The sequence below is a fragment of the Engystomops pustulosus genome, chromosome 11, assembly GCF_040894005.1.
Source record: "Engystomops pustulosus chromosome 11, aEngPut4.maternal, whole genome shotgun sequence".
Taxonomy (NCBI): domain Eukaryota; kingdom Metazoa; phylum Chordata; class Amphibia; order Anura; family Leptodactylidae; genus Engystomops; species Engystomops pustulosus.
The window spans coordinates 40,251,507-40,276,778 of record NC_092421.1 but is presented as its reverse complement, the minus strand read 5'-3'; the positions used below and the strand labels follow the sequence as shown (position 1 = coordinate 40,276,778).

At 39.1% G+C, this 25,272-nt stretch overlaps 1 protein-coding gene across 2 annotated transcripts; it reads left to right on the top strand.

The window, feature by feature from the left end:
• Positions 1-221: 221 nt before the first annotated feature.
• Positions 222-22,543, top strand: LOC140105977 (synaptotagmin-15-like). Of its 2 annotated transcripts, XM_072130105.1 has the most exons (8): positions 225-457; positions 1,646-1,850; positions 7,707-7,852; positions 8,039-8,334; positions 9,788-9,958; positions 11,225-11,345; positions 19,663-19,842; positions 22,023-22,543. In XM_072130105.1, the coding sequence occupies exons 1-8, from the start codon at positions 451-453 to the stop codon at positions 22,157-22,159; spliced, it is 1,263 nt and encodes a 420-aa protein (XP_071986206.1). In that variant the 5' UTR covers positions 225-450; the 3' UTR covers positions 22,160-22,543. The 2 variants fall into 2 exon arrangements, with proteins under 2 accessions (XP_071986207.1, XP_071986206.1); XM_072130106.1 differs by lacking the exon at positions 19,663-19,842 and having other exon boundaries at positions 222-457.
• Positions 22,544-25,272: the final 2,729 nt, after the last annotated feature.

The following is a 25,272-nucleotide window of genomic DNA, read 5'->3' as shown; positions in this document are numbered from 1 at the left end:
TCCAAATTCATAGAAACTGAATTATCAGTTCGCTGGGGAAAGCAAACGTTTTTGATTTCTAGATAAAAAATATTGTTACATAGGAGGAACCTTTAGTCTCATGGTATCATCCATATTTAATACCAGAAGAAACAAATAAGCATTACCTATGAGATAAAGCTACATCTATTATCCAAAAAGAACACTTGTAAACGAAGTGGCTAAATGCTTTCTCCAGATCCTCCCCGCCCCTGCATCTACCTCTCCCCACAAGACAAGCCATAGATCAGTGTGTACAGGCGGAGGGGAGGACTATTCCCAGCACAGCTTCATAAGGAGCTGACCATGATAGGAGTGCGCCTGCAGATCTGCTCAGGGAAGGTTCTCATCTGCACATGGTGTGAATGGTACACGAGAAGACCCCACAAAATTCTTCTAGCAGCTGCCCTCTGCACCTGAGGACTGGCAGCAATGTCTGGTGAGTTACCTGCAGTGTGTGATCACCTGTAGCTGGGAGGTTACACTAGAATTTCTTGGCTGGAACTTCTAGACAGGATGCATTTGTGTACACATACAATGGAAAAGTTAATAAGAGCAATAAGGGATTAACCACAATATAAATCCATAGCAAATTAGCTATTCGGTTACAAGGGGAAACTCGTTTGATCTTTCTATATTTCTATGTCAGCATTGCTGTAACAGCAGTTTTCTATCAGATGGGTGTTGCATTGTGTGAATATTACACCAGTAGACAGCTGGAGGTATCTAATTCAAGGCTGGGCTTATTATCACTGCTTTTGGTGCAGTCACGCAGTGCGCTTATAACTAAGTCAGCTAAAAGAACTAATTAATTCTAATCAAATAAATATGCCTCACCTATAAAATTTAAGAAACCCCCAACTGAATGTAGTTCTTTACCATGTGGTTCTGAGGCACTGTGTGAACACAACCTGTGTGAACGGAGCAAGGCTGCCAGCAGACCTCTATAAACTACTGCAAAATTACTCAGAGTGTTAGACTATATTGATATTTCTCGTGTGTAGCTCTTAATCTTTTCTTATAACGCTGAGTTCTTATGTAGAGATAAGTTGATCTGAATCCCAAGTTGGCATTTGGTTGTGTCCCGCACAACCCAGACATCTTTCCTGAGTGATGACCAGACAGCCAGTCCGTCAAATTGGATGCTCTGGCCAACTACCCACAGCTCACTGTTATTTACAGCAATACAGTGCAGTAGCCCATGCAGATAACTGAAGAGCCGTTAAAATCTATGGGGACACTCCGCTCCCTACACCACCTTTTTGCCTCCATGCTCTGACTTGCTCAAAGTGATGGGCAGCTAAAATCATCATAAACACAGATTTTAATCCTGGTGGACAAATCTTAGTGATATAAGCCATAACATCTTGTTAAAAAGTTGGACAGTATGTAGGATGAATTTATCTCGCCAGCATGGAATATTAAATACCACCATTTTGAAGTGTAATTTGTTAGGCAGAAAATAGGCCATAAAGGACCCATTAATTGAGCCAATGTTTAACATGACATAAATAAGGCACAATAAATGCTAAAAAAAAGTTGCAAAAAAAAATCTGCCCCTGTATGTATTGTAATTTATTGTGGGGGATATGTTTCTATTGATTCTTTTCTGTTTTCTGGTTATTAGAACAGGTGGCAGCAGTGGCTGGAGGTGTCTTGGGGTCTCTACTTCTGTTACTTCTGATTGGCATCGGTATCTACTTCTTCTGGAGGAAGAGGTGCTCTGGACGATCCTATGAAGAACTCCTGAATGTGCGCACACCCACACGCTCCAACACAACTGCAGATGTCCATAGTGTTTCCCCTTCATCAAGTTGTGCTACTGACATGGGGTGAGACACTTCTCTCTGATCCTACTGAGGTTTGTTATATGGATCATTGTATTGTGTGTTTTATGTGAAGATGCAGAAATGGTTTATTCACAATTTAGTTAATTACTAGGAGAATGCATGATTTTTGCATGATCTGGTGTTATGTTCTACATTTTTTTTACATTTTCAGTTTTTTGTCTATTAGTATCAGAGCCGGATCATGGGGGGGCTTGCGGGGCGCGAGCCCGGGGGCCCCCACCAAATCGGCAATATATTCGGCGCCGGGCCAAATCCCGTTTCTGCCTTTAGACTTATTGTTCCCTCGCTCTGCCATAGACGATCCAATGTAAATAAAGATGGCGGTGCCCTGCCGCTGGGTCACGTCGCAGAGTGTGACGTCACAGCGTGTGACATCACCGCGGCGCGACTCACGGCGCGGGCTGTAGCAGGGCGCCGCTATCTTTGTTTACATCCAATCTCCACCTTGACAACGCGAGGGAGGATGAAGACAGCGTGCATCGTGGGAACGATGGAGGGTGAGTACAATTTTAGTATTAGGCTACATTCACACACATGTATGGGGGACGTATATATGGCCGATATACGTCCCCCATACACTCCTATGGGCTCACGGCCCTGTACGGGAGCTGTACGGTGCATCACACGTGCGGCACTGGAAAAGATAGGATATGTCCTATCTTTTCCCGTGATACGGCGCCATGCGCTGTATCTTCCTATGGAGAGGGGCAGGGGTGAGCTCTAATCATCCCCTGCTTCTCTCCACAGCGCTGATGTATGCCCGCCGTACTACGGTACGGCGGGCATACATCGTGCGAATGTAGCCTTATATCTAGAACTGCATATAGTTGTTATTGAGGGGGAGGAGGTTGTATATATTTATTATGGGGGTGGGGGGGGGGTGTATAGCAATAATAGGAATCTGTATAAAATTGTTATAGGGGGACTGTATATATTTATTATGGGGGGTGTATATAGTTATTATAGGGTCACTGTATATAGTTGTTATAGGGGGTGTATATTGTAATAGGGGAACTGTATATAGTTATTATAGGGGGACTGTATATAGTTGTTGTTATAGGGGGACTGTATATAGTGAATACTGGGATCTATATATAGTGGTTGCTGGGGGAGCTGTATACAGTGGTTGCTGGGGGAGCTGTATATAGCGGTTGCTGTTCCCTGTCTGGACTACATTCAATGGGGGCCTCCACCATGTTTTGCGCCCAGGGGCCGCCACCAACCTTAATCCAGCCCTGATTAGTATGTTTTTACTTTGCAAACTGATTGTTACAAAAACAAAAAGTTTATGGAACTAAAAACGTGTTAAGGTTTACATGCTTCAAGGTCCCACAAAGAAACTCCCATCTTCTGAACCAGGCCATTTGTTTGCCAAATCTTCTCCATATAAATAATTATATATTAAGAAATGACAGTATTTACTCAATCAATTGAAGCAGTTCTACCATCAAAATGAAGCCTGATAAACCAGGGGCACTTACTCATATAGGCACAGTGACTTTGGTAATTTTCTTAAATCTGTTATCTTTGGAATCCTTCCTTATACAATCAACTCTGTTACTGGAGTCCCTCCATGCTTTAGCAGTTGGAGCAGGAGAATTGCTGAGTGGGCAAGAGGGGAGGACCATGGCATGTGAAGCTATAGCACAGAGGGGCTCTGGTAACGCCCTGAGTCCTTATGGCTCATTTAAGCTGGAAGGAGGCCATGGATAACAAATATAACAAGATTAGCACAGTCACAGTGCCTGGATCTGAGTAAGTGCCCCTGGTGTATCATGCTGGATTTTGATGGTAGATTTCCTTACAGGCCTGTAATATAACCTATAATGTAACACAAGTATACAGAAAGGGAATAAGATTGGGGGTGGGGGGCGGAGTTGTGAATAAAATGTAACTTTTATTAATTGACAAAATAATTGTGCTTTATTTTTTTTCTATTAATAGAAACCCCCTCATCTAATTCCCTTTCTGTATACTAGTGTTAACAGAAAGGTTAAGACCTAATGCTGTTATTGAATAGTGGGTCAGTTTCAAGGGTGTAACTATGACTTCGGCAGCTATAGGTATGATGCATAAGCCCATAAGCCCAGGCAGAAGGTTGACGTTTACCCGTCGTCGACTTACGGCCTTCGTTAGCTTTATGTAAAAGTGGGAGCAGTTTCAAAATAAGGAAGAGAAGTTGGAGAAAATAAATTCCCACTAACAGTCACATTGTGATCATTGTCACTGCAAATTCCACAGATGCCTTTGTTTTCTGCAAGGGCTGTTTTAACATGGGGTTTGATGAATGTTTCATAATACATTATCATTCTTTTATGTCTCTTATGCCACATCTGTAGGCTGCTCTCGGGCTGCAAACAATTGATTGTGGTCCGTTGTTGGCAGCCCACGTGTCATCGGCTCACACACACGGGCTACAAACAGTAGACCATGCGCGCAGGCTGCCTGAGCCACACATTCTGGCAGGAATAGGGCTTTTTCTGAGTTTTGCAACACATGCTCCTACATAGTCATTCAAACAGTGGAACACAATGGTTGTTGATATGTACTTACCGTGGAGCCATTGAGTGAAAGAATGTTTATCTCTCAGTCATGTTCACTTTTTGCCCAACATTTTTACAAGCTTTATCATTGTTGAGGAGCCAGTTTCTGGCCTGTGTCTGGTAGTTGATCATATTATGGACAATGAAGTGCAGTTGACATGAATTTATCCACTTTGGGGTTGTAACGCTTAAAGAAAATCTACCACTTTATGTCATGCATTAAAAAGCAAACATACCTTGAGAATGCTGTAGCTACACTGATGCAGAAACATATCTTGTTTAATCCCTTAGCTGAGTGGTTTTGCTGAAAAAACAAATATAAAATTATGATGAGGCTCTGAGGCTGGTCCTTTTTTGCTTACATTAAATACACACTGCTCCAAAGACTTATGTACCGTATAAGCCGACCCGAGTATAAGCCGAGGGTGGGAAATGCATTGGTTACAGCCTCCCAGTATATAGTCTGCAAGCCCCTGTAGCAAACAGCCTGCCCAGCCCCTGTAGTAGGAAAAAAAATAACACTGTACTCATCTTTCCAACGTCCCCTGTAGGACCTCTTCTGTCTCAGACAGAAGAGGACCTACGGGTGACGTCAGAAAGGTGAGTTTTGTCTTTGTTTTAGTTGACTCGAGTATAAGCCGAGTTAGGGTTTTTGAGCACAAATTTTGTGCTGAAAAACTAGGCTTATACTCGAGTATATAAAGTAATCACTATTGTGCCTGACAGGCAGAAGTAATCAATCCTTGCACCATCCCTAAGCAGCTGGATCACTCACAAAGCTGAGGTTGATTAATCCTGTCAGGACAGCTCCTTGTAATGTTTTACGAACAGCAGGCTAATGCAAACCAGCTTTCTCAAAGTCCTGAATGTTATAATGTTTTTTTTCAGCAGAACCACTCAACTCTGGTATTACACAAGATATGGTTCTGTATCAGTGTAGCTACAGCGTTCTAAAGGTATGTTTGGTTCATAAAACATGCAATCAAATGGTAGGTTTCCTTTAAAAACCACTTCAACACAATCAATTGTGCCGATAATGGTAAAAGAGCACAGAAACGAATGCTAAGGTTTAGTCAATCTTGAAAGAGTCACTGTCAACATGAATTTTGATGCATGGGCCCAAATCTGGTTCCCTGACTTTTGCAAAGACTTCTATCCACATTTAAATAGTTGACAGATTACAGGTGTCAATGGTGGGGGGTGTAGTACCCTCAACCGAACAGGGTTGAACAGGGTTTTAAAATGCTTGCAGGTCTGACCGTCACCACTTATGAAATAACTTTCCTGAAGTCCCCTTTCATCTTATTATACTCAGTTTTTGTAATTCGTAAAAAAAAAAGTAGTATAAGAAGACAATGTGATGTTACGACTCCCCTTGTCCAATTGTTGTACCCTCGTGCACCAGGAGACCCATTTTTAGCACCCCCCCCCCTCAGTCCCCAAAGGGCATAGTAGAATTACAGGAGAAGATGTTATATATTACCTTGCAATGCCTTTTGCTCTGTAACCAGGCACTTGTCTTCTGGGAGTGGTTATATGAGCGGGGGCCACGCTAAGCCTAGTGATATAATTGATAAGGACACATTGAAGAACTGTTTCCCATTTGTGGGGGGGGAGGGGGGGGCGATAGACTGCTCCTCTATAGCCACTCCCAGGGGACAAGTGCCTAGTCAGAGCACATAGCATTGATAAGTACCGCATAACTAGTCTATTTGTATTAATAAAATACTGGGTGGGGGTGCTGAAAATAGGTCTCCTGGTAACAGATTCCCTTTTAAGTCAGTGAGATTGTGATTCAATTCTTTGTGGTTATCTTTGGAAATTTAACAATTAGTATGGGAAGGCCCACAGCTTGATGGTTGTGTATAATTTATTTTTTTTTTTTTCCCAAGCTCACATAACTGTTGCAGTATAAATAGGTTTATTAAATAACTTAAAGGAACCCCACAATTTTGATTACAATAGATAACGTATTGCACCGAAGACACCATTAGGCAAGCGATATCTTAGACTGATGGAAAAGATAATTTTGGAAGAAGGTCTAGGACGGCTTTCAGACTTGCCCAAATTCCACTTTGACAAAACCGTCTGTGTACTTTGCATTTTTACATGTGAGATAACAATCAGAGTACTAATAAAGAAGCATGTTACTTTGTAAGGAAAGTTGTGTGAATACACACACAGAAGAACTTAACTCAATATAACTAGTCATAGTAGCCCCCATCAGAACAGTTGTAGACCATTTTTAACATAATACCACCCCATAAATTTACATATTAATAGTCTTGTAAATCTGACATCCTCCATTTTCAATATGCCTGAGGGCAGTCCTCATAGCTTTTAGCATTTCTATACAGTGTATCGGATTCTCTTTACGGTGATGTAATGAATTATTTATTATTATTTACGGTGATGTAATGAAAGAACTGGGCCCACCCCAAACTGTCACCTGCCCGCTTGCCTCTACATATTTTAGGTGATATGGGGAAACTAGAAGACTGTCCTTCCCTATGCATAGGTGGGAACAAGAAAGAAACAAAACAAAAAAAGCCAGATATCTGGGTCACAGCAGAGCTAAAGAATGGTCAAAACACATAAGCAAAGATCTCATAACCTGAAGTAAAGAAAATTGCATGAAAAGATAATCTGGAGCTAGCCAGAAAATATAGATCATGTTCACACCTAGTTTCCTGATGGCTATGTAGGTAGCCTGAGAGCTTCAACCCCAGCTCACTGGAGCAGAGGTCTGTCTATCACAGCAGGTTAACTATTGCTGGACCAGAGCAGAGTTTCAGAAAAACTGGGTGTTATGCACTTGGTCTTAATACAGCCAGCAACATAAAGCACAGTTCACACTAAGAAAACTTGAGTGGAAACACACAGAAAAATAATGCATCCTAAGCTGCATACTGTGGACAGAGGTACTGGCACGGATGTTACAGGTTGTTTTGATACTTGTTTGTTTTGGGTTTGTTTAGCGACCACAATTTTTATCCTTTTTTAACGCTGTACGTAAATACAATATTAGGTCTATGCATAAAACACTAGATTTTTGGTTGGATCTAGAAGTGGCATTAAAGCCTAATTAGGGCATTACAAAATCTGTGCATTAGATAGTAATCTGTATTGAGATCCCTTAATTTTATAATGGTTTGTCTTGTGTGTAGATGACTAGGCAAAATAAATTTAGAAATGTATGCAAATTTCTGCTTCTGCGTTTAAAATGTATGAATAGCCTAATTCTAAAGGTTTTAATTATATTTATGGTAAAAATTTTACTTTTCTCTGTTTCAAGGCATAGAAGCATCCCCTTTGTTGTTCCACCGAAGTTTCGCGGGCGAGACTGGGTTGGGTTGCAGAATGAAGTACGAATACAGGAGGACAGTGAGCCCTACACTGCACCCGACTTCTTCAACCCACGATCATCATTCTGTTCTTTGGGTATAATAATGTTATTTTGATAGTCTTAAGAATAGATATTACTAGTAACTTTTTAGGTTAATAAAAAGGTGATGATAATAATCCTTAGATTGTTCTTGACCTGAGTTTTTTTGCATTCTGTTATGACTTTTCGCTTACTGTATATCACGGCCATCATAAGATATAATGACTGTAGTCTTTAATTAGGTGGTGCATATGTTCTGGGTTCTATCAACCCTGCTTTATATAAATATCCAGAAGACAATGAAGAAACAGATTTTCCGAAGGGAAATATTGGTCGTATCTGGTTTGCTGTGGAATATGAATACGAGACTGAGAGGCTTGTGGTGTCACTTATCAAAGTAAGAAACCTCCAGTTCAGCTCGGACTCCTGCAACCCCTTTGTGAAGATGCATCTCCTGCCCGATGAGAGGCGTTATCTACAGTCAAAGACAAAGCGTAAAACTGTGAATCCTCAGTTTGATGAAAACTTTGTGTTCCAGGTAGATGATTTTAATATCTAGTAGTTGGTGCTTGGTGAATCTTTCTCGTAGACGATAATAGATACTTTAATTCAGACACATATGTAAAGTTTACACAATTTTTTTTTTTTCAGGATTTCTCTTATCATATTTTTGCTCTGTAGGTCATGCTTGTTTTAGATGTATCTCCTGTACTGCATTTTTCTACTGTGACTTTTATTTATTTTTGGCTCATTAAAAGAAGATAACAAATGTAAAGGAAATCTGCCATAAAAATCTATGGTACATTTATACATTGTAACAGAAATGTTCAAAAATCCCTAAACAAAATGTGTTTAATATTTTTAACCAGGTTTTTAAAATCTTTTCCTCATGACAGTTTCCCTTTTTTAAGGGCTTAAAATATGTACAAGTTGATTTGCACTCTAGAAACTCTATTACAAAGGAAAGGACACTTTTTATATTCTTAATACATGACAAGTACTTGAACTGAAAGTACTTGTTTTTGACATTCAACCTATAATATTCTTATGGCTGATTAGAAATGCGGAAATTCTTTAACTGGTTTGACAAGATGGTTTCTTCTTGTTGGATTTTATCTTTCCTCATTCCTGGCTCACTCTCTACTGTTTTAAGATCTTTTGTTAGTTGTATCTGGCTTATGTCCTGAGGTCACAAGCAGATGGTTAAGAGATCTGTATTTAACCTACAAGGAGCCAGGTCTTTCCATGGAAGAAAATAAAGTTGAAGGAAAAAGGAATGTTGTGAAAATTAATAACTTTGATTAGAAGTTTAGCTCTTAGCACATGGCAAGAGAGTGGATGAGCTTAGATGACTGAAGGTATGTGCTAGGGAAGGGTAATCAACAAGCCACACTGCGCCAAGTTATGGTGTATGTTTTACACGGGATGGGACTTCTCCGACATCCCATGCATCTACAATTTATAAGAATAATCTGGATTTGGGAAAATAATATACCCATAGTACAACGTTGTTGAAATTCTGTATATTGAATAATATTTGTAAGATGTAAAGTAGGGCTCTGCACAACTCATGCCTGGCCTGAGGGGCCAACAAGCTCTGGGGCCCACCTGTGAATTCACCAATTAACCTTGGGCTTGAGCATATGCCTTTTAAAGGGAACCTACCACCCCGATTCTACCTATAAAGGTAGAACGGGTGGTAGGTGGATGAATGGGACGTAAGGATAGCCCTTTTTTAGGCTAATCCTCACGTCCCGGGTGTCTTTTAGAAAACTTTAATGCAGCCATATGTAACTTCTCAGAAAAGTGATGCTCCAGCCCTTCCACTAATAACTCTGTTCTAATATACCGGCTATGGTATATTGATGTATCCTGTGAAGCACAATGGACCTCTGTCCTTTTGCTTTTCAGGATCATTATTTCAAATATCAGTGTTTGATTTTGTATCCTACAATAAGTTCACTACAGAGAATTTTGTGATTTTTCAACAGGTTTCCGGAAAAACTCTGCATCAAAGAACACTAAGGTTTTCTGTATACCATGTGGATAAAATAAAGAAGCATCATTTATTGGGACAAGTTCTCTTCCCTTTAAAAAATGAGAATTTAACAGACGATGGGAAACTTGTTATTTGGCGAGACTTGGAACAGGAAAGTTTAGAGGTAACTGACTTTGGAAAAAGGGAATTGTGATCCAGTTTAACAAAAAATCTAAATTTTCATTTTTCCTTGCAACAATAAAAGCCACATCTATGTAATTTGTCAACATTTTGCACTTTTTCTGTTTGCACCATAGAATGTTAAATTAATAAAGCTACTTTTTTGGAAACAAAAAGTATAATTATGTTCTAAACGGTCAATTACTTAGTAAAACTGGAGCTGAAAAGGACTTGGGGGTATTGGTGTATGGTAAACTTAATTTTGGTGACCAGAGCCAGGCGGCTGCTGCTAAAGCAAATAAAATAATGGGATGTATCAAGAGAGGAATAGATTCTCATGATAAAGACATAGTTTTGCCCTTATACAAATCCCTGGTCAGACCACACATGGAATATTGTGTACAGTTTTGGGCACCAGTGTATAAAAAGGATATAGTAGAGCTGGAACGGGTGCAGAGGAGAGCAACCAGGATTATTAGGGGAATGGGGGAACTAGAATACACTGACAGATTAAAAAATTTGGGAATATTCAGTTTAGAAAAAAGACGACTGAGGGGAGACCTCATTACAATGTACAAATACCTGAACGGACAGTACAAGGATCTCTCCAAAGATCTTTTTATACCTCGGCCTGTGACCAGGACAAGGGGGCATCCTCTACGCTTAGAGGAGAGGCGATTTTACCATCAACATAGACAAAGGTTCTTTACTGTAAGAGCAGTGAGACTGTGGAACTCTCTGCCGCAGGAGGTTGTTATGGCGGATTCTATGTACATGTTCAAGAGAGGCCTGGATGACTTTCTGGAGAGAAAAAATATCACGGGTTATGGGGATAAAACATTTATTTAATTCTTGAAGGTTGGACTTGATGGACTTGCGTCTCCTTCCAGCCTTATATACTATGATACTATGAAGTGTGTATGCAATTCAGCCATGAATGTGCATACAGTTTTTTTGCATTCAATCTTGCAGAATAAGGCCGGCAGAGAGTCTTTTTTGTCATCAAATTTCTGTTTCATAGTTCTGTGAAATGTGTTCAGTCCCTGGGATCGGACCAACATATTGGTCCATTTTTATGGACTGAGCACTTTCTTGTACAGCTGGTTCCATTCCCTGGAATGTGGTTTAGGATGGACTTGTAAAGCAAATCTGCAGCAACAAAACTACCTGTTTGCATTGCCTCCAAGATATGTGTTCACATCTCTGTTATTTTTATCCTATTTACGAAATAGAACCCTTCATAAATTCTAAAATATTTATTTTCTTGAAGCCACCGTCGGAGTATGGAGACATCCAGTTCTCACTTAGCTACAATGATTACCTTGGACGTTTGACAGTAGTGGTGCTCAGAGCGAAGGGTATTCAATTCCTGGAGGAACATGCTATTGTCAGTGAGTACAACTTTTTGGCGTTAATATTTTTATTAAAACTTTCATTGAGGAATACATTATGCTGGCTGTGGAAAGATCAAGCTGTCTATGTTGATTAGTTGCTATGAAATTATAATAGATATCTATGAAACCTGGTCATGGTGCAGTGAGCATGCGTTGTCTCACCGCACTGTGACAGAGCCCGATGGCTGCATATAAAAATACAGGACAGTCCCTATACTAGGCTGTATTATCCTTTCAGCCACACGACTTTCAATAGAGGGAGTGTTGCACCCCTTGTTGCTTTTGCATGAAACTTGTAGGCTCGCCCAGGAGCATTTATTTGTGTGCATGTGTCACCGAAGAATGAGGCTTCAAAGATTGATGTACACTAGGTTGCTACCCTCCAAATTGGAGTAGTGTGTTTGGAAAGGGCAAATGTTTTTCATTTTTTTTTAAATACATATGTAATTCATAGTTCAAAGTGGGAAATTACTTAAACAAGTCTATGCAATGTTGAGAGGCAGGCAAAAGGGGGGAGGGGATAAGTTGTGCGAGAGGTTGAATAATTCGGTATTTATTAATGTTGATGTTCTTTCTCCAAAACGAATTCTGGTTGCTGGGTACTTTGTGCGCCACTGTATATGGATCTTTACACACAACTTGTTTTGTAAATTGATATTTTCTGCTTTTTCTCTCATGAATTGTACTAACTTTGCTCTTTTAATTAGGGACAGTTAATCTTTAAAATGCAGGTAAAAGATTCAATTTAAATAAAGCATGGGTTTCCTATGTACAGTGTGCCATAGACAGGTTTAATTTATTACAAACCATTAACAGCAAGGTGCTTAAATAATTGCCAATTAAACGATCTTCACATGGCAAGACCACATGCATAGACCAAACGGCTAATTCACCACTTAATAAAGCATGCAGCCAGTTCCATTAAATTAGAATGTAACTAGCGTTTAGACATAATGGGTAGCATGCATTTTATTATATTATAAAGTGTCATGTCAATTTTACCTAATATTCATTTACTGCTCATAGTAACCCATGTTAAAAAAATCAAAGAATATTCAAAAATAAAATTATGGAAGTAAATATTAAAATTTCTTAGTTTATATAACTAGAAAAACTGTTGGAGGCCAGAGACGCATGGGTCATAGATGAGCATTTTAATTCCGTGGCTTAAATAAGTGATTTTGCTTTTTAGTTGATGAATTTGGTGCATCTTGAAATCTGCAGTCTCCCGATGTCCTGCATGATGGATCTATTATTATTTTTTTTCTATTATCTTAGATGTTTGTATTGGAAGAAGGAAATGGACTGAAACCAAATTTCCTTCTACTGGATTCCAATATGACACTTTTTTTCTTTTATATTACGGTAAAAAAAGTTAATTTCGCATTCTCTCACCTGTAACCTTTTATTATAGTTAAATGTAAAAGGTTATTGATTTTTCAGGATCAGTTATCCAACTCTTTGATCCCTTTTCAGAATAAATTGTATGGCTTTTGAAAATTTTACTGTATGTTTCAAGATTTGGCATAAATATGGTGAAACAGGTTTTTGCCCATGCACCACTGTTAATGTAACTGTTAGTCTCCTAAAGCGGAAAGTATAACTGAAACTAAAAATGGAAGGTGACTATAAGGTCTTTGTTCATCTTCTGTTCCCCATATACTCAATTGTATCTTTTTATTTCCCTCTGTTATGCATCCATTATTTATAGTAAGAAAGACGAGGGCTACTGCCTTCTTAACCCCTTATCACCGACACTAGTTTTCAGCTCAATGACCAGACTCGATTTTTCAAATCTGACACGTCTCACGATAATTGGTTATAACTTCGGAACGCTTTAACATATCCAGGTGATTTTGAGAATGTTTTCTCGTGACACATTGTACTTCATGTTAGTTATAAAATTTAAGTGATAAGTTTTGCGTTTCGTTCTGAAAAAAAGTGAAAATTTGGCAAAAGTTTGTATAAAAATTCTTTTTCCAAGTTTGAAATGTTCTGGTTTCCAGACAAGATGTAAAACTACCCAAAAAGCTTGATAATTAACATTTACAGAATATCTGCTTTATGTTGGGATGATATTTTATGCTTCCGGTCATTTTTCTAGGATGTTATGAGGCGCAGAACTTTAGGTCCGATTTTTCTTATTTTCATGAAAATTGCCAAAACTCTCATTTTGAGGGACAACTCAGCTTTCAAGTGACTTTGAGAGGCCTAAATAATAACACCCCATAAATTACCCCACTATAGAAACTTCACCCCTCAACATATGTAAAACAAGTTCTATTAAGTCTATTAACCCTTTAAGTGTTTCACATGGGTTAAAAAATATATGGACTTGCGATTTAGAAACTATAGAATTTTTTTGGAAAATACATTCATTTTGGCCAAAACTGACATTTTCAGAATACATTAAATGATGAAATGCACTGCAACATTTGATGTCCAATTCCTCCCGAGTGTACTGATACCACATATGTGGTGGTAAACTTCTGTACGGGCGCACGGCCGAGTATAGAATGAATGGAGGTGCCATTCACAGCAGATTTGTATTGTCACATTGTACGAGGGCTTATTTTTTATGGGATGAGATACAAAGTATAGATAATTTATTTTGGGAGTCAAAAGCTTTTTCATGAGATTTTATTAACTATTTCAAGGGGGACACAAACAAAATCACCAATTTTTATTTTGGATTGTTAGCATTTTTTCCCCCCCCCCGCTCACTGTAACGTAAAAATAATATTTTATCTTTATTCTCTGGTTCACTACGATTGCTGTGATACCTCATTTTTATACAGTTTTTCTTATTTTTGCTCAATTTTCCTGAGCAAAACCAATATTGGAGAAAATCGCATTGTTTTTACTATTGACAAATTTTCCGGGCCATAACTTCTGTATTTTTCTGTTGTCAGATCTGGTTGAGGGCTTATTTTTTGCGAAAATGGTTGTTCTTTTCAGTCGTATCATATTAAGGAACGTAACTTTTTTTTGATCACTTTTCTTAGAACATTTTTTTGTGATCGTGGTTGATGAAAAATTGTATATTATGGGAAGTTTTTCATGTGTGGTTTTTTTTTTTTTTTTTTTTTTTTTTTTTACGTAGTTCACCGAGCGGGTTCAATATTGATTTAGATTTATTGTACAGATTAATACGGACGCGGTGATACCAAATATGTACGTGTTTTATTTACTTTATTTGCATTTTATGTGTTACTGGGGAGATTATGGGACTTTTATTTTATTTAATTATATTATAAAAAGATTTAATATTTTTTTAAAAACTTTTTAACATTTTCTACTTCTTTGCTTGAACAAGTGATCATCCGATCGCTTATTCAAGCCTTTACACTGCAATACACTTGTATTGCAGTGTATAGTGTAAGTAACTGAGCATGCCGCGCATGCTCAGTTACTTACAGCCAGGTGTTGCCAGGAAGGCAGAACCCGGCGGGGAGAGAAGCCTGCATCCTCGGGTCACTCGTCGGGACCCGGGGCAGCGGCAGGAGGGATCGGATCCCCCGGTAAGCACACCGGGGGGGTCCGATCCACGGGGGACACAATTGCACGCCGCGGTCATGCTTGAGTTTTTCCGATCCCGGGTGTTAGTGCCGGGTCTGGGCTGTGATATCACAGCCCAACACCGGCACTATACTGACCTGATGTCCCGAAATATTCTTCTGACGCGCCGCCGTATAAAGGCGTACGCGTCAGAAGAAGTACCCTTAATGATGCCGTAAAAAGCCAATACGGCGGTCATTAAGGGGTTAATGCACGGAATCTGCTCCAAAAAATGCCGCTAAATCTGTGTGTGTGTGTGTGTGTTTTTTTTTTTTTCCCTGTGTGCAGTTATAGATGCAAACTTTTGTTAAATTCAAAATGGTTCACCTGACTATAGTATACTGCAATTTTACTTGAAGTCACCATTCACATCTTTTACCTTTTTTTTTTTTTTTTTTTTTTTTTTTTTTTTTTTTTTTTTGCTCATTTATGATGAAGTATGACGTTCTATGGATGGAAACCTAAGACTTTTCTTACCTTAAGCTTTGGATCTGTTTTTGTAGGATAGACTGGAGATCACACACAATGGTTGGGTTTAGAGTAACCTTAACAGATGGATGTGTAATTCCAGATAGATCACCTCTGTGTACAGGTAGTACCTCAATAAGATTGAGATTGCTATCCTATCAAGGTTATGCGTCATGTGTCTGATGCAAATGGCAGAATACTTTTGAGTCATTGCAGGGCTGCTTGATGGACACCTTGGAAATGTCATCAGATCTGTCTGTGAAGGTCACAAAGAGCAATTAATACATCCTTTGCAGTGTAGATTTTTGTCCAAGGTCATCGAATTCAAAATGAATGTGACTTTTTCATTCCATTATTAATTAATTTATGGTCATCTATACTCAAGGAAAATTTGAACTTTAGTGTAGCCTATGCAGCGAAAAAAATAAGCATATACTACTGACTGTAAGTTGCAGCTATTACAGTAGGTTGCTTACGTTTACCATGTGCATTCTATTATAAGGTGTCTTAAGGGTTAATCTAATAGAAATTGGAGTAGGGATAATCTTTAAGATGTTATGTAGTATGGATTCCAGCCTTTGCTCACAGCTATAAGAAACAGTGGGGTCTAGCTGACTTTGCTGTATATGAAAAATTTTGATAAAGTAATGCAAAACCATTTTTGCAACCATGACATGTGCTGCAAACACTTAATAAATCTGAAAGCTCCGATAAAGAATTGGTGCAGCCACAATATATCTGGAGGACTGTGTCAAAGTGCACAGTACACACGGCAAACCTTTTGTGAGAATCAAATTGGGGTACAAAATACTAAAACAATAGAAGCGGCTAAAATTGTTGTCTGAGCCTTCACAAATCCTGGAGTCAATTTGCTAATTGATGTGAACATATCTGACTCTTTGCACTGATCATACAGGTACGGTAATTTTTTGGGGGAGAGTGAGTACTGTGTACATAATGCTGCACATTTTTCCAAATGATTAGGCATACTAATTGCCCCAATCATGATCTGTAAATGTGTAATTCACCAGATCCCACACTATAAGATGCAGGGACTCCACTTATGCACTATGCATTATGTATGGCTAGATTAAGAACAGGACTGCGCAAAAAGGCCCGTCACCGCCAGCTAGTGTTTGGCTTCCCTCCCTGTCCTATTGCAAAGTTCTCAATAAAGAAAGAAGAATCCGTGCCAGCTCTACTGTCTTCCTTTTGTCATTGTAAAATTAGTTTGTTTCCCTGTCAAATCTACTGTACTGTTTTCCAAAACTGTGGAATATATTAATACTATTGTATCATTAGATGCTATTCAAAAACAGTTATAATTATAACATTTGCTTAATGATTTCTGTAGAACGTGTTACATCTGCTCCTGATCCACAACAGCTGCTGTTTCCCCATAACAACAAGGGCTTCCAATATCCTTTACAGAAAAGTAAAACCATAATGGATAACAAACAAACTGTGCAAGATCATTTAATTACATCATCTTGGCATCAAAAATCACATATTGCTTTATTGCTACAGAAGATGGCCAAGATGCTGGGTTAAAATGTAGAATGCCTACTGAGCAATTTTTAAAGACTATCTTTATATAATACACCTGTTGCAACATCTTAAGAAGTTAAGGATTGCACATGTTAAAATCCAACATGTACTATAAAGAACAATACAATTAGCAAGATAAAGATGTGATACCAGGATGGTATCCTGCAAGTAAACTTTGCTATTGGCCCCTTCCATGGGAGAAGGTGCCTTTCATTACAAGGGGCCTTCTGGAATAGACTAAGGCAGTGGTGGCGAACCTATGGCATGGGTGCCAGAGGTGGCACTCGGAGCCCTCTCGATGTGCACTCAGGCTGTTGCACCATGGCAGAGTTCGCCAGACAGGGATCCTCCTGCAGTCTCAGGACTTGCAATGTTTAGCATTAATGTGGAGCATCCTGGTATACTTGAGGCTGCAGGAAGTGAGCGGTGTGGACAGGGTCAGGTTAACACTGGAGCCCCTCCTGAGCGACCCCTGAATCTTCCTGTTTAGGAAGCTGTCAAGGGAAGCTCCAGTGACAACCCAAATTTCCTCTCCTTCTGACAAAGATTTTGGTGCTCTCAGGCCTATTGAAAGTTGTGGTACAGCACGGATCAAAAAAATTGCAATAAGTTACTGCTTGTATTGCTGTTTTGGCACTTTGCAAAAAATATGCAGGTTTTGGGTTGCAGTTTGGGCACCCAACCTCTAAAAGGTTTGCCATCGCTGGACTAGGGAATATTGGTCGTCAAACTTGCAGTTCCTTTTCAGGATATGGATGAGAGTGACTGCAGCGCCACCTGGAGGACAAGGATTTTGGTGGAAACAAACTGACAGCATCACATGTACTCTACTGGATTAAATCTGCCATCATGGGGAAAGTCGTGCCTTTTATTTATATAGGGCCAACATATTACACAGCGCTGCACAGAGCTTGTCAGATCAGTCCCTGTCCCCATGGTGCTCAAAATCATATCAACCTACCAGTATGTTTTGGAGTGTGGGAGAACCCTGGGGAAACCAACGCAAACATGGAGAGAACATGCATAATTTTTGCAGATGTTGACCTGGTTGGGACTGGAACCCAGGATGCCTGTGCTTCAAGGATATACTGCTTGCCACTGAGCCACCCTGCTGCCTGTTAACCTCATGCACCATTTATTAAATCTATCCTTAAGTTCAGCCCTCTAAAACTAATTCCTACAGTCAGAGTAAAGCAAAGCTTTAAAATCAATGTTTCCATTCTTTCCCCTTTAACCACTGAGGTTACTGTCTGCTCAGTGTTCATGATATCTCCATCACTTCTTCACACCGGGGGTGTGTTGCAAGACCCAAAGCACTACTATTGACTACTATGCACACATTCTACTAGTTAAATACTACAACACACATAGCAATGCATCCGCTTTGTATTCTGCGGTGGACAGCAAGCCGACATTACAGATGACTCTGAAATATGTATTCTGATGTTTGTGCAACATCCTCCTCCTGTCGTCCCTGGTAGCTGTTTAATTGTGATGTCTGGTTTCAGTAAGATCTGATTAGCGGCTGAGAATAATAGTGGCAGATCCTGCAGAGAAAGGAAATGACCTTAATCGAACTTGCTTCCTTTACAATTCTTTTCTAGAATGTCCGGTTACTGGGATGTATCTACAGTTTTTTTCTTTTGACCATATTTTCTAGTGCTGAAATGACAGTAAACGGCTCTATAAATAATTGGTGTAGAAACTCCCCTATACAGGCGGTCCCCTACTTAAGGACACCCGACTTATAGACAACCCATAGTTACATACGGACCCCTCTGCCCACTGTGACCTCTGTTGAAGCTCTCTGGATGCTTTATTATAGTCCCAGACTGCAATCATCAGCTGTAAGATGTCTGTAATGAAGCTTTATTGATAATTCTTGGTCCAATTGTCACTGGGGCAAAAGAAAAAGATTTGTCTAGAACTTCAATTATAAAATATACAGTTTCGACTTACATACAAATTCAACTTAGGAACAAACCTCCAGACCCTATCTTGTATGTAACCCGGGGACTGCCTGTACACACTTTTAAAAATTATTTTGCTTTGTTTGACAATGGTTCTGTTAATGGGGGTAGGGACTGGATTGGTGAACAAGGGAATGGATTCGGATGTGCACCAAAATCTGGCAGGGTTTAACTGTGTATTTGGACTTTACACCATATATTGATTGGTTTAGTTTACGCTATAATTTTTGGCTCACTAACATTTTCCCTGTGAAGTCGCTTTTGGAGACATTAACTCATTAATCAAGGTATAAATTATTTTCACATTGAATTATCAGGATTTTATGAAAAATGTTTATGCTTTACCATATTTGCAAAGGGGAAAAATGATTTGTATAAATTTTTTTTTTTTTTTTTTTCCCAAATCTTGAGCATATCCATTAACTGAAGACTGATTCCCTTTCATTCATTTCAGTAAACCCTTTGATCCAAAAAGACATTAAATTTCTGAAAGTAGTGACTTGCTAGATTTCACATACCAGCAAAGTATAGACTATCGTTGATTTTTCCAGATTGTCTTAGTTCTTTTTTTAAAATTTTGCTTTTCTTGGCATGCATTACCTCCAGAGTAATAACTGGATATATATTCACAATTGACTTATATAAACAAAAAGCGAAATTTTAATTGAGGACCAGCACAAGAGGAATTACATTGGCAAATGGGAATTATGTAATATGTTTTGCCTTCATAAAGCACCTATAACGGCTTATATTTTTTCTATTTCTTGTAGGCTCAGCATATGTTAAAGTTTCTCTCATGAATCACAACAGATTTATCAAGAGTAAGAAGACTGCTGTCCTTGGCAGCCCAAATCCTGTTTATAATGAAACTTTCAGCTTTAAATTGGAGCAGAGTGAATTGGACACTGCCAGCCTTAGTCTCTCCGTCCTACAACATATTGAAGGAGACAGTAAGTAACATGGAGTGAACGGTGTAAGATAAGGCCCTGTGCACAAGACCATGTGTTGGGGGTGTGAACTGGCCAGCTAACTGCCTCCATAGAAGTCTAGTACACAATGTCTCACCTGTGACCAGGCCAGGAGGGGCTGTCAACGATAAAGCAGGTTCTATTTTTGACCCAATTTGCGACCCAGCCCCTCGGCTTCCTATTGAGAAGTGAGGGTTGAGCAGCACCTCCCCTCTCCTTCCTATTACACTCAGCCGTGAGCTTCCCACTAGTTCCCACCTGGGTGAAGAACGACTCCTTCTGCATGAGACCTTAAACAGTGTTGAGATTCTAGTTATTGGCCTGCCTTGTCAGGATGGTTTGCTAAAATGCTGGTGTATAAATCAACTTAAATGACATCTACCACTAGGATGAATGACTGAATGCAAATGAAATTGAGGGGCTCCAGGCTCCATAGATGTTAATGGAGCCTGGAGCCCCTCAGTCTAATTTGCATACAGTCTTTAGTTCTGGTGGTAGATGGCCTCAAGTCTGAGTTAAATAGGGTAATGTTAGTCTGTATACTACAAGAAAATATAGCAAAGCCGGATGCTCTATAGGAAAGTGAAGGATAACAATATTTACAGAGTTATGTGCAGAATATTAACATTTTTCTCCAATAGGGGGTTAACCATTTCCATATTCAAAAGCAAAGATGGAAAATCCAACAAACTGATCTGTGGGAAAGAACAGATCTCTCCACCTGTTCACCTCACCTTCACCTGTCCCTGATCCTTTTTCTCACTTGTTAAACTTGTTACTGTCCCAATACAAAGCAGGCCCGTATCACACATTGCTGTGTCGTTTTTCATATTACATTGGTCAAATAATGTGACTTGTACATCAAAAATGGCTGTTAACCAAAGAGAATTAATTGAGCAGTTATGCTCATTTCCACAAACACAGCATCCACTTTATTGGATGTGGATTATGAGGCAGTTTTGTTCCATAAGTTCTGTTTTTTAACTTTTTGACAACTCCTTTCTTGTCACAACTGGAGCACCCACATAGGTTTGTTGAACAGCTTTAAAATTTGGTCAATCATATTTTCAATGCAAAAACATAATTAGAATATTAGCATTTAAAAAAAAATTAAAATAGTTTATCCTTTTATTTACAAATTATTATTATTTGACTTGAATGTTCTCATTATGTGTTTCTAAGACAAATAACTGCACAGTAAATGGCACAACAGAGGATTAGGCTATTAAAACCCAATTAGATAACAGTTAGAGGCATCTGGAAAAGCTAGCAGCTGTGTACTGTAAGTCAGGGAGAGGGAGGATAAGAAATATGTATGTATCTGTCGGTAAACATTCAAATTATAGCTGAGAAGATCAATTTGTTGGTCTCCTCCTTAAATTTTTATACAAATGTGTATTTGTACCAATTCTCCATATTCTTAATCACAATTTACCTTGGTTAGCACTGGTAGTTTGAGGAACCTGCAGAAGGTGTGTGTGTGTGTGTGTGTGTGTGTGTGTGTTTTCCTCTAAAGGGGGTTGCAAGTAAAGATGAACAGACCTGAATGTCAACTATTTGTGCCAGCAAAGTAGCTAGCAACATTTCAACTTGTCTGGCATCACACTTACTGGTGTTCCAACCATTTTGAGGAGAATCCCCCCTGAAAATAGCAGTGCACAGCATTCCCAACATGTAAATGCTTGCATTCATATGCCACATGGATTTAAACGCTGCCAGCAATTTAACTTGAAAAAAGAAAAAAAAAAAAAATTTAAACAGTTAACACCGATGATTGGTGTTCTCAACAATCAAGGGCATTTCTGGGGTGAGGTGATCCTGCTCCAGGTTTCGGTACTGGAATCCCATTCTGAATAGGTTTTTTTTTTTTTTTTTTGAATTTTGGGTCCGGCTGAACTAGGCCAAACTGGGACTTAAGTGGGTCCACTTCTCCCTAGTTGAAAGTCTAACAATGCTACTTTATATTCAGTTTTTTTTTCTCTGCACAAAAAAAACCTAGTGCCTTTTGTTGTTGGGATGTGGCTTTGTTTGCATCTGTGCAATAAACAATCGGCAATCTACAGTCTGTTACATGGCAAACACCTTTTTAATCCAATGAATTCCACCAATGCTAATCTGCCTATAGCTTTTTCTAAGAATACCTTTTTTCTTTTACATTTTAGAAAGTAACTTACTAGGTCGTGTCGTGGTTGGACCGTTCATGTATACTAGAGGGCGGGAGTTGGAACACTGGAATGAAATGCTCAATAAACCCAAAGAGTTGGTGAAGCGATGGCATGCCCTGAGCATTAGCACCTGATAAGTATGAGCCAAATGTCATGGTGGTAAGAAATCGAGATGGAAGGCTTGAGTGAAGAGAAGATAAGATGTAAAGTGGAGACATGCTTCTTCTTTTTATCAAAGGGTGCAATACTACTCCCCATCAAGCTTTAGATCTGGTACATTCACCAGACAGAGTGGTACACTGAATGGGCTTTTTACAAGGATTTTTATCAAGATTGAATAGAAAGTTGTGATGGCCAGACTGTCAAGAACCCCGGAAATACTTAAACAATGATGGGTCTTACCCTACTACGTAAAGATCGTCATAATTTATTGTCCTTGTACATCACTGTCATATAATACACTGCTGTTTTTAGTTATTCCCTGTTTGTTATATTTAAATAAAATGTTTATGAAGTAATATTTTTTTATCTTGCAATCTTTTTCTTTTAAACTCATTTAAAATAAATCTAGATTACATATGCCAATTGTTAGAATGTTTCTATACAAATAATTTTAGAAGCTTTTCATTATTTTTTTTTTAAATTTAAAAAAACATAAAACCTATTTTAAATTTAGTACCTAATGTGATCTTGGTGCAGAAATTAGCATTTTGTGTGGACTTTAAAATCCAATGCAAATCCGTTTCCTGTAGGGGAGAAATCGGAGGTATGGGTTAATTTAAAGTAACTAGAAATATAAGGGAAAAGGCAGCACTCCAAGATTTCAGTAAAATGTGAGTCCTCTTTATTTCATATCCCAATACAGCACCGTTTTGGCTCGGTGTGAGCCTTTTTCAAGCCAAGTGACAAGTGCAAAAAGGTGCATATATATACAAGTATATCTGAATCACATGATCCTGATCAATTAGGTCACATGACCACAACCCTATTCCACTTTTTAGTACATTCCATCATAAATAACAATCCATAAATACATAATTGTACAGACATTTCATGGTACTGTAGTGCATGGTTATAAATTCATTACAAAGTGCATCCATAAATAAAGTGCTAGTGCATTAATGTGTCCTGTGTCAGCAATAGGTGAATCGCTTGTGTACAAGATTAGTATAAAAACAATTTTAAAAGGTACAAAGGAAACTCGCCACTCCGTACGCTATGTGTTGGCTGCTAAAAAAAACAAAAATAGAATGCTACGCGTGTGTATGCTGATATGACACTCATAGCTGAAACGCATGCGTCATGGTAGCATGTGCGCATGCGTCCCGGCGGCCCTATCACCACCGGTTGCCCGGGCAACCTATGACATCACTTAAACACAATAACAGAGACTCGTCACTGAAGCTGCTCGAAAACGTAAGTATAAAGCAGCTGGCGGTATATCGCTGTATATTGCTGCCGATGTAGCCAACATAAGTTAATTGATGTATACACGTAGCGAGAGGCAACGGGGCTCAGAAAAAGCCCACAGCCCCCAAGTGCATGACACGGAGCTGGTACATGGTGTATGGTAAATCCACTTTAAATGTAATGATATTGAATATCATATCAAAAATAATCTCACATGTAATAGTGCATATGTCATTTACCTACTGAGTTGTCCATGTGGTCTCTTCTATGTGGGGGAGACCACATTGGAATTCAAAACTATGTTTAACCAGCACAGATACACCATCCACCAGGACATGGACAAACACCATTACCACTGCTTTGTTTTTTTTTTCACCACCATGCATCCCCCCTTTTTTACAGAGACTCAAAAGACTGGGAATTATTTTTTTATAGACCTTGTATAATATTGACTTGAGAGGCGCTTTGTATTTTTTACATTAGGTAAGTGAGCGGCTTGTGGAGGTGCCCTAGTGGAACCTCTGTCATCCTTATTGATAGAGCTGCCTTGGACACCCCCCGGGTGTTTTGGTTTTTCCCTATATATATATATATAGGGGATTTGCAATACACCATGTACCAGCTCCGTGTCATGCCCTTGGTGGTTGTGGGCTTTTTCTGAGCCCTGTTAACTCTCGCAATGTGTATACATCAATAAACTTATGTTGGCTACATCGGCAGCAATATACGGCGATATACCGCCAGCTGCTTTATACTTAAGTTTTCGCGCAGCTTCAGTGACTAGTCTGTTATTGTGTATAAGTGATGTCATAGGTTGCCCGGGCAACCGGTGGTGATGGGGCCGCCGGGACGCATGCGCGCATGCTACCATGACACGTGCGTTCCAGCTATTCGTGTCATTTGAGCATACACACGCGTAGCATTCTATTTTGGGGGTTTTTTTTTTAGCAGCCAACACATAGCGTACGGAGTGGTGAGTTGCCTTTGTACCTTTTCAAATTGTTTTTATACTAATCTTTTACACAAGCGATTCCCCTATTGCTGACACAGTACACTTTAATGCACTAGCACTTTATTTATGGATGCACTTTGTAATAAATTTATAATTATGCGCTACAGTACCATGAAATGTCTGTACAATTATGTATTTACTTATGGATTGTTATTTATAATGGAATGTACTAAAAAGTGGAATAGGGTTTTGGTCATGTGACCTAATTGATCATTATCATGTGATTCAGATATACTTGTGTATATATATATATGCACCATTTTGCACTTGTCACTTGGCTTGAAAAAGGCTCACACCGAGCCGAAACGTTGCTGTATTGGGATATGAAATAAAGAGGACTCTCTCATTTTGCTGCCTTTTTCTCTGTATACATATTACTGAGGACCTGCTGCTGGGCCAAGGAGGGTTGCGCCCGCTTTGTACTTCTTTTATGCTGCTCTGGACTTTCTTCAAGTATAAATATAAGGGGATATTTATCCTCCTAACTATGGTGGGGGAGGGGAGGGGTTGCAGCCAGCTGCAGGTGTATTGTTAATTTTAACATATTGAGAAAGAAGGACCAGTTTGCTCGTCCTAATTAGCAGGTATTTCTCACATTTAGTTTGATTAAAATTGGGTTGTGGTCTTAATTCCATTCATTAGGAAAACCAGCAAATCAAAAAAGTAGCAGCACTCCGTGTCCAATTCGAAGGTGTTTATTCACCAGGCGAAAGTACAGAAACGTTTCAGCTAACTCAATGTAGCCATTATCATTGTAGCTATTCTCATTAGGAAAACCAGATGTAATGTCTGTATACAATGGGGAAATGTGAAGGACAGAAAAGA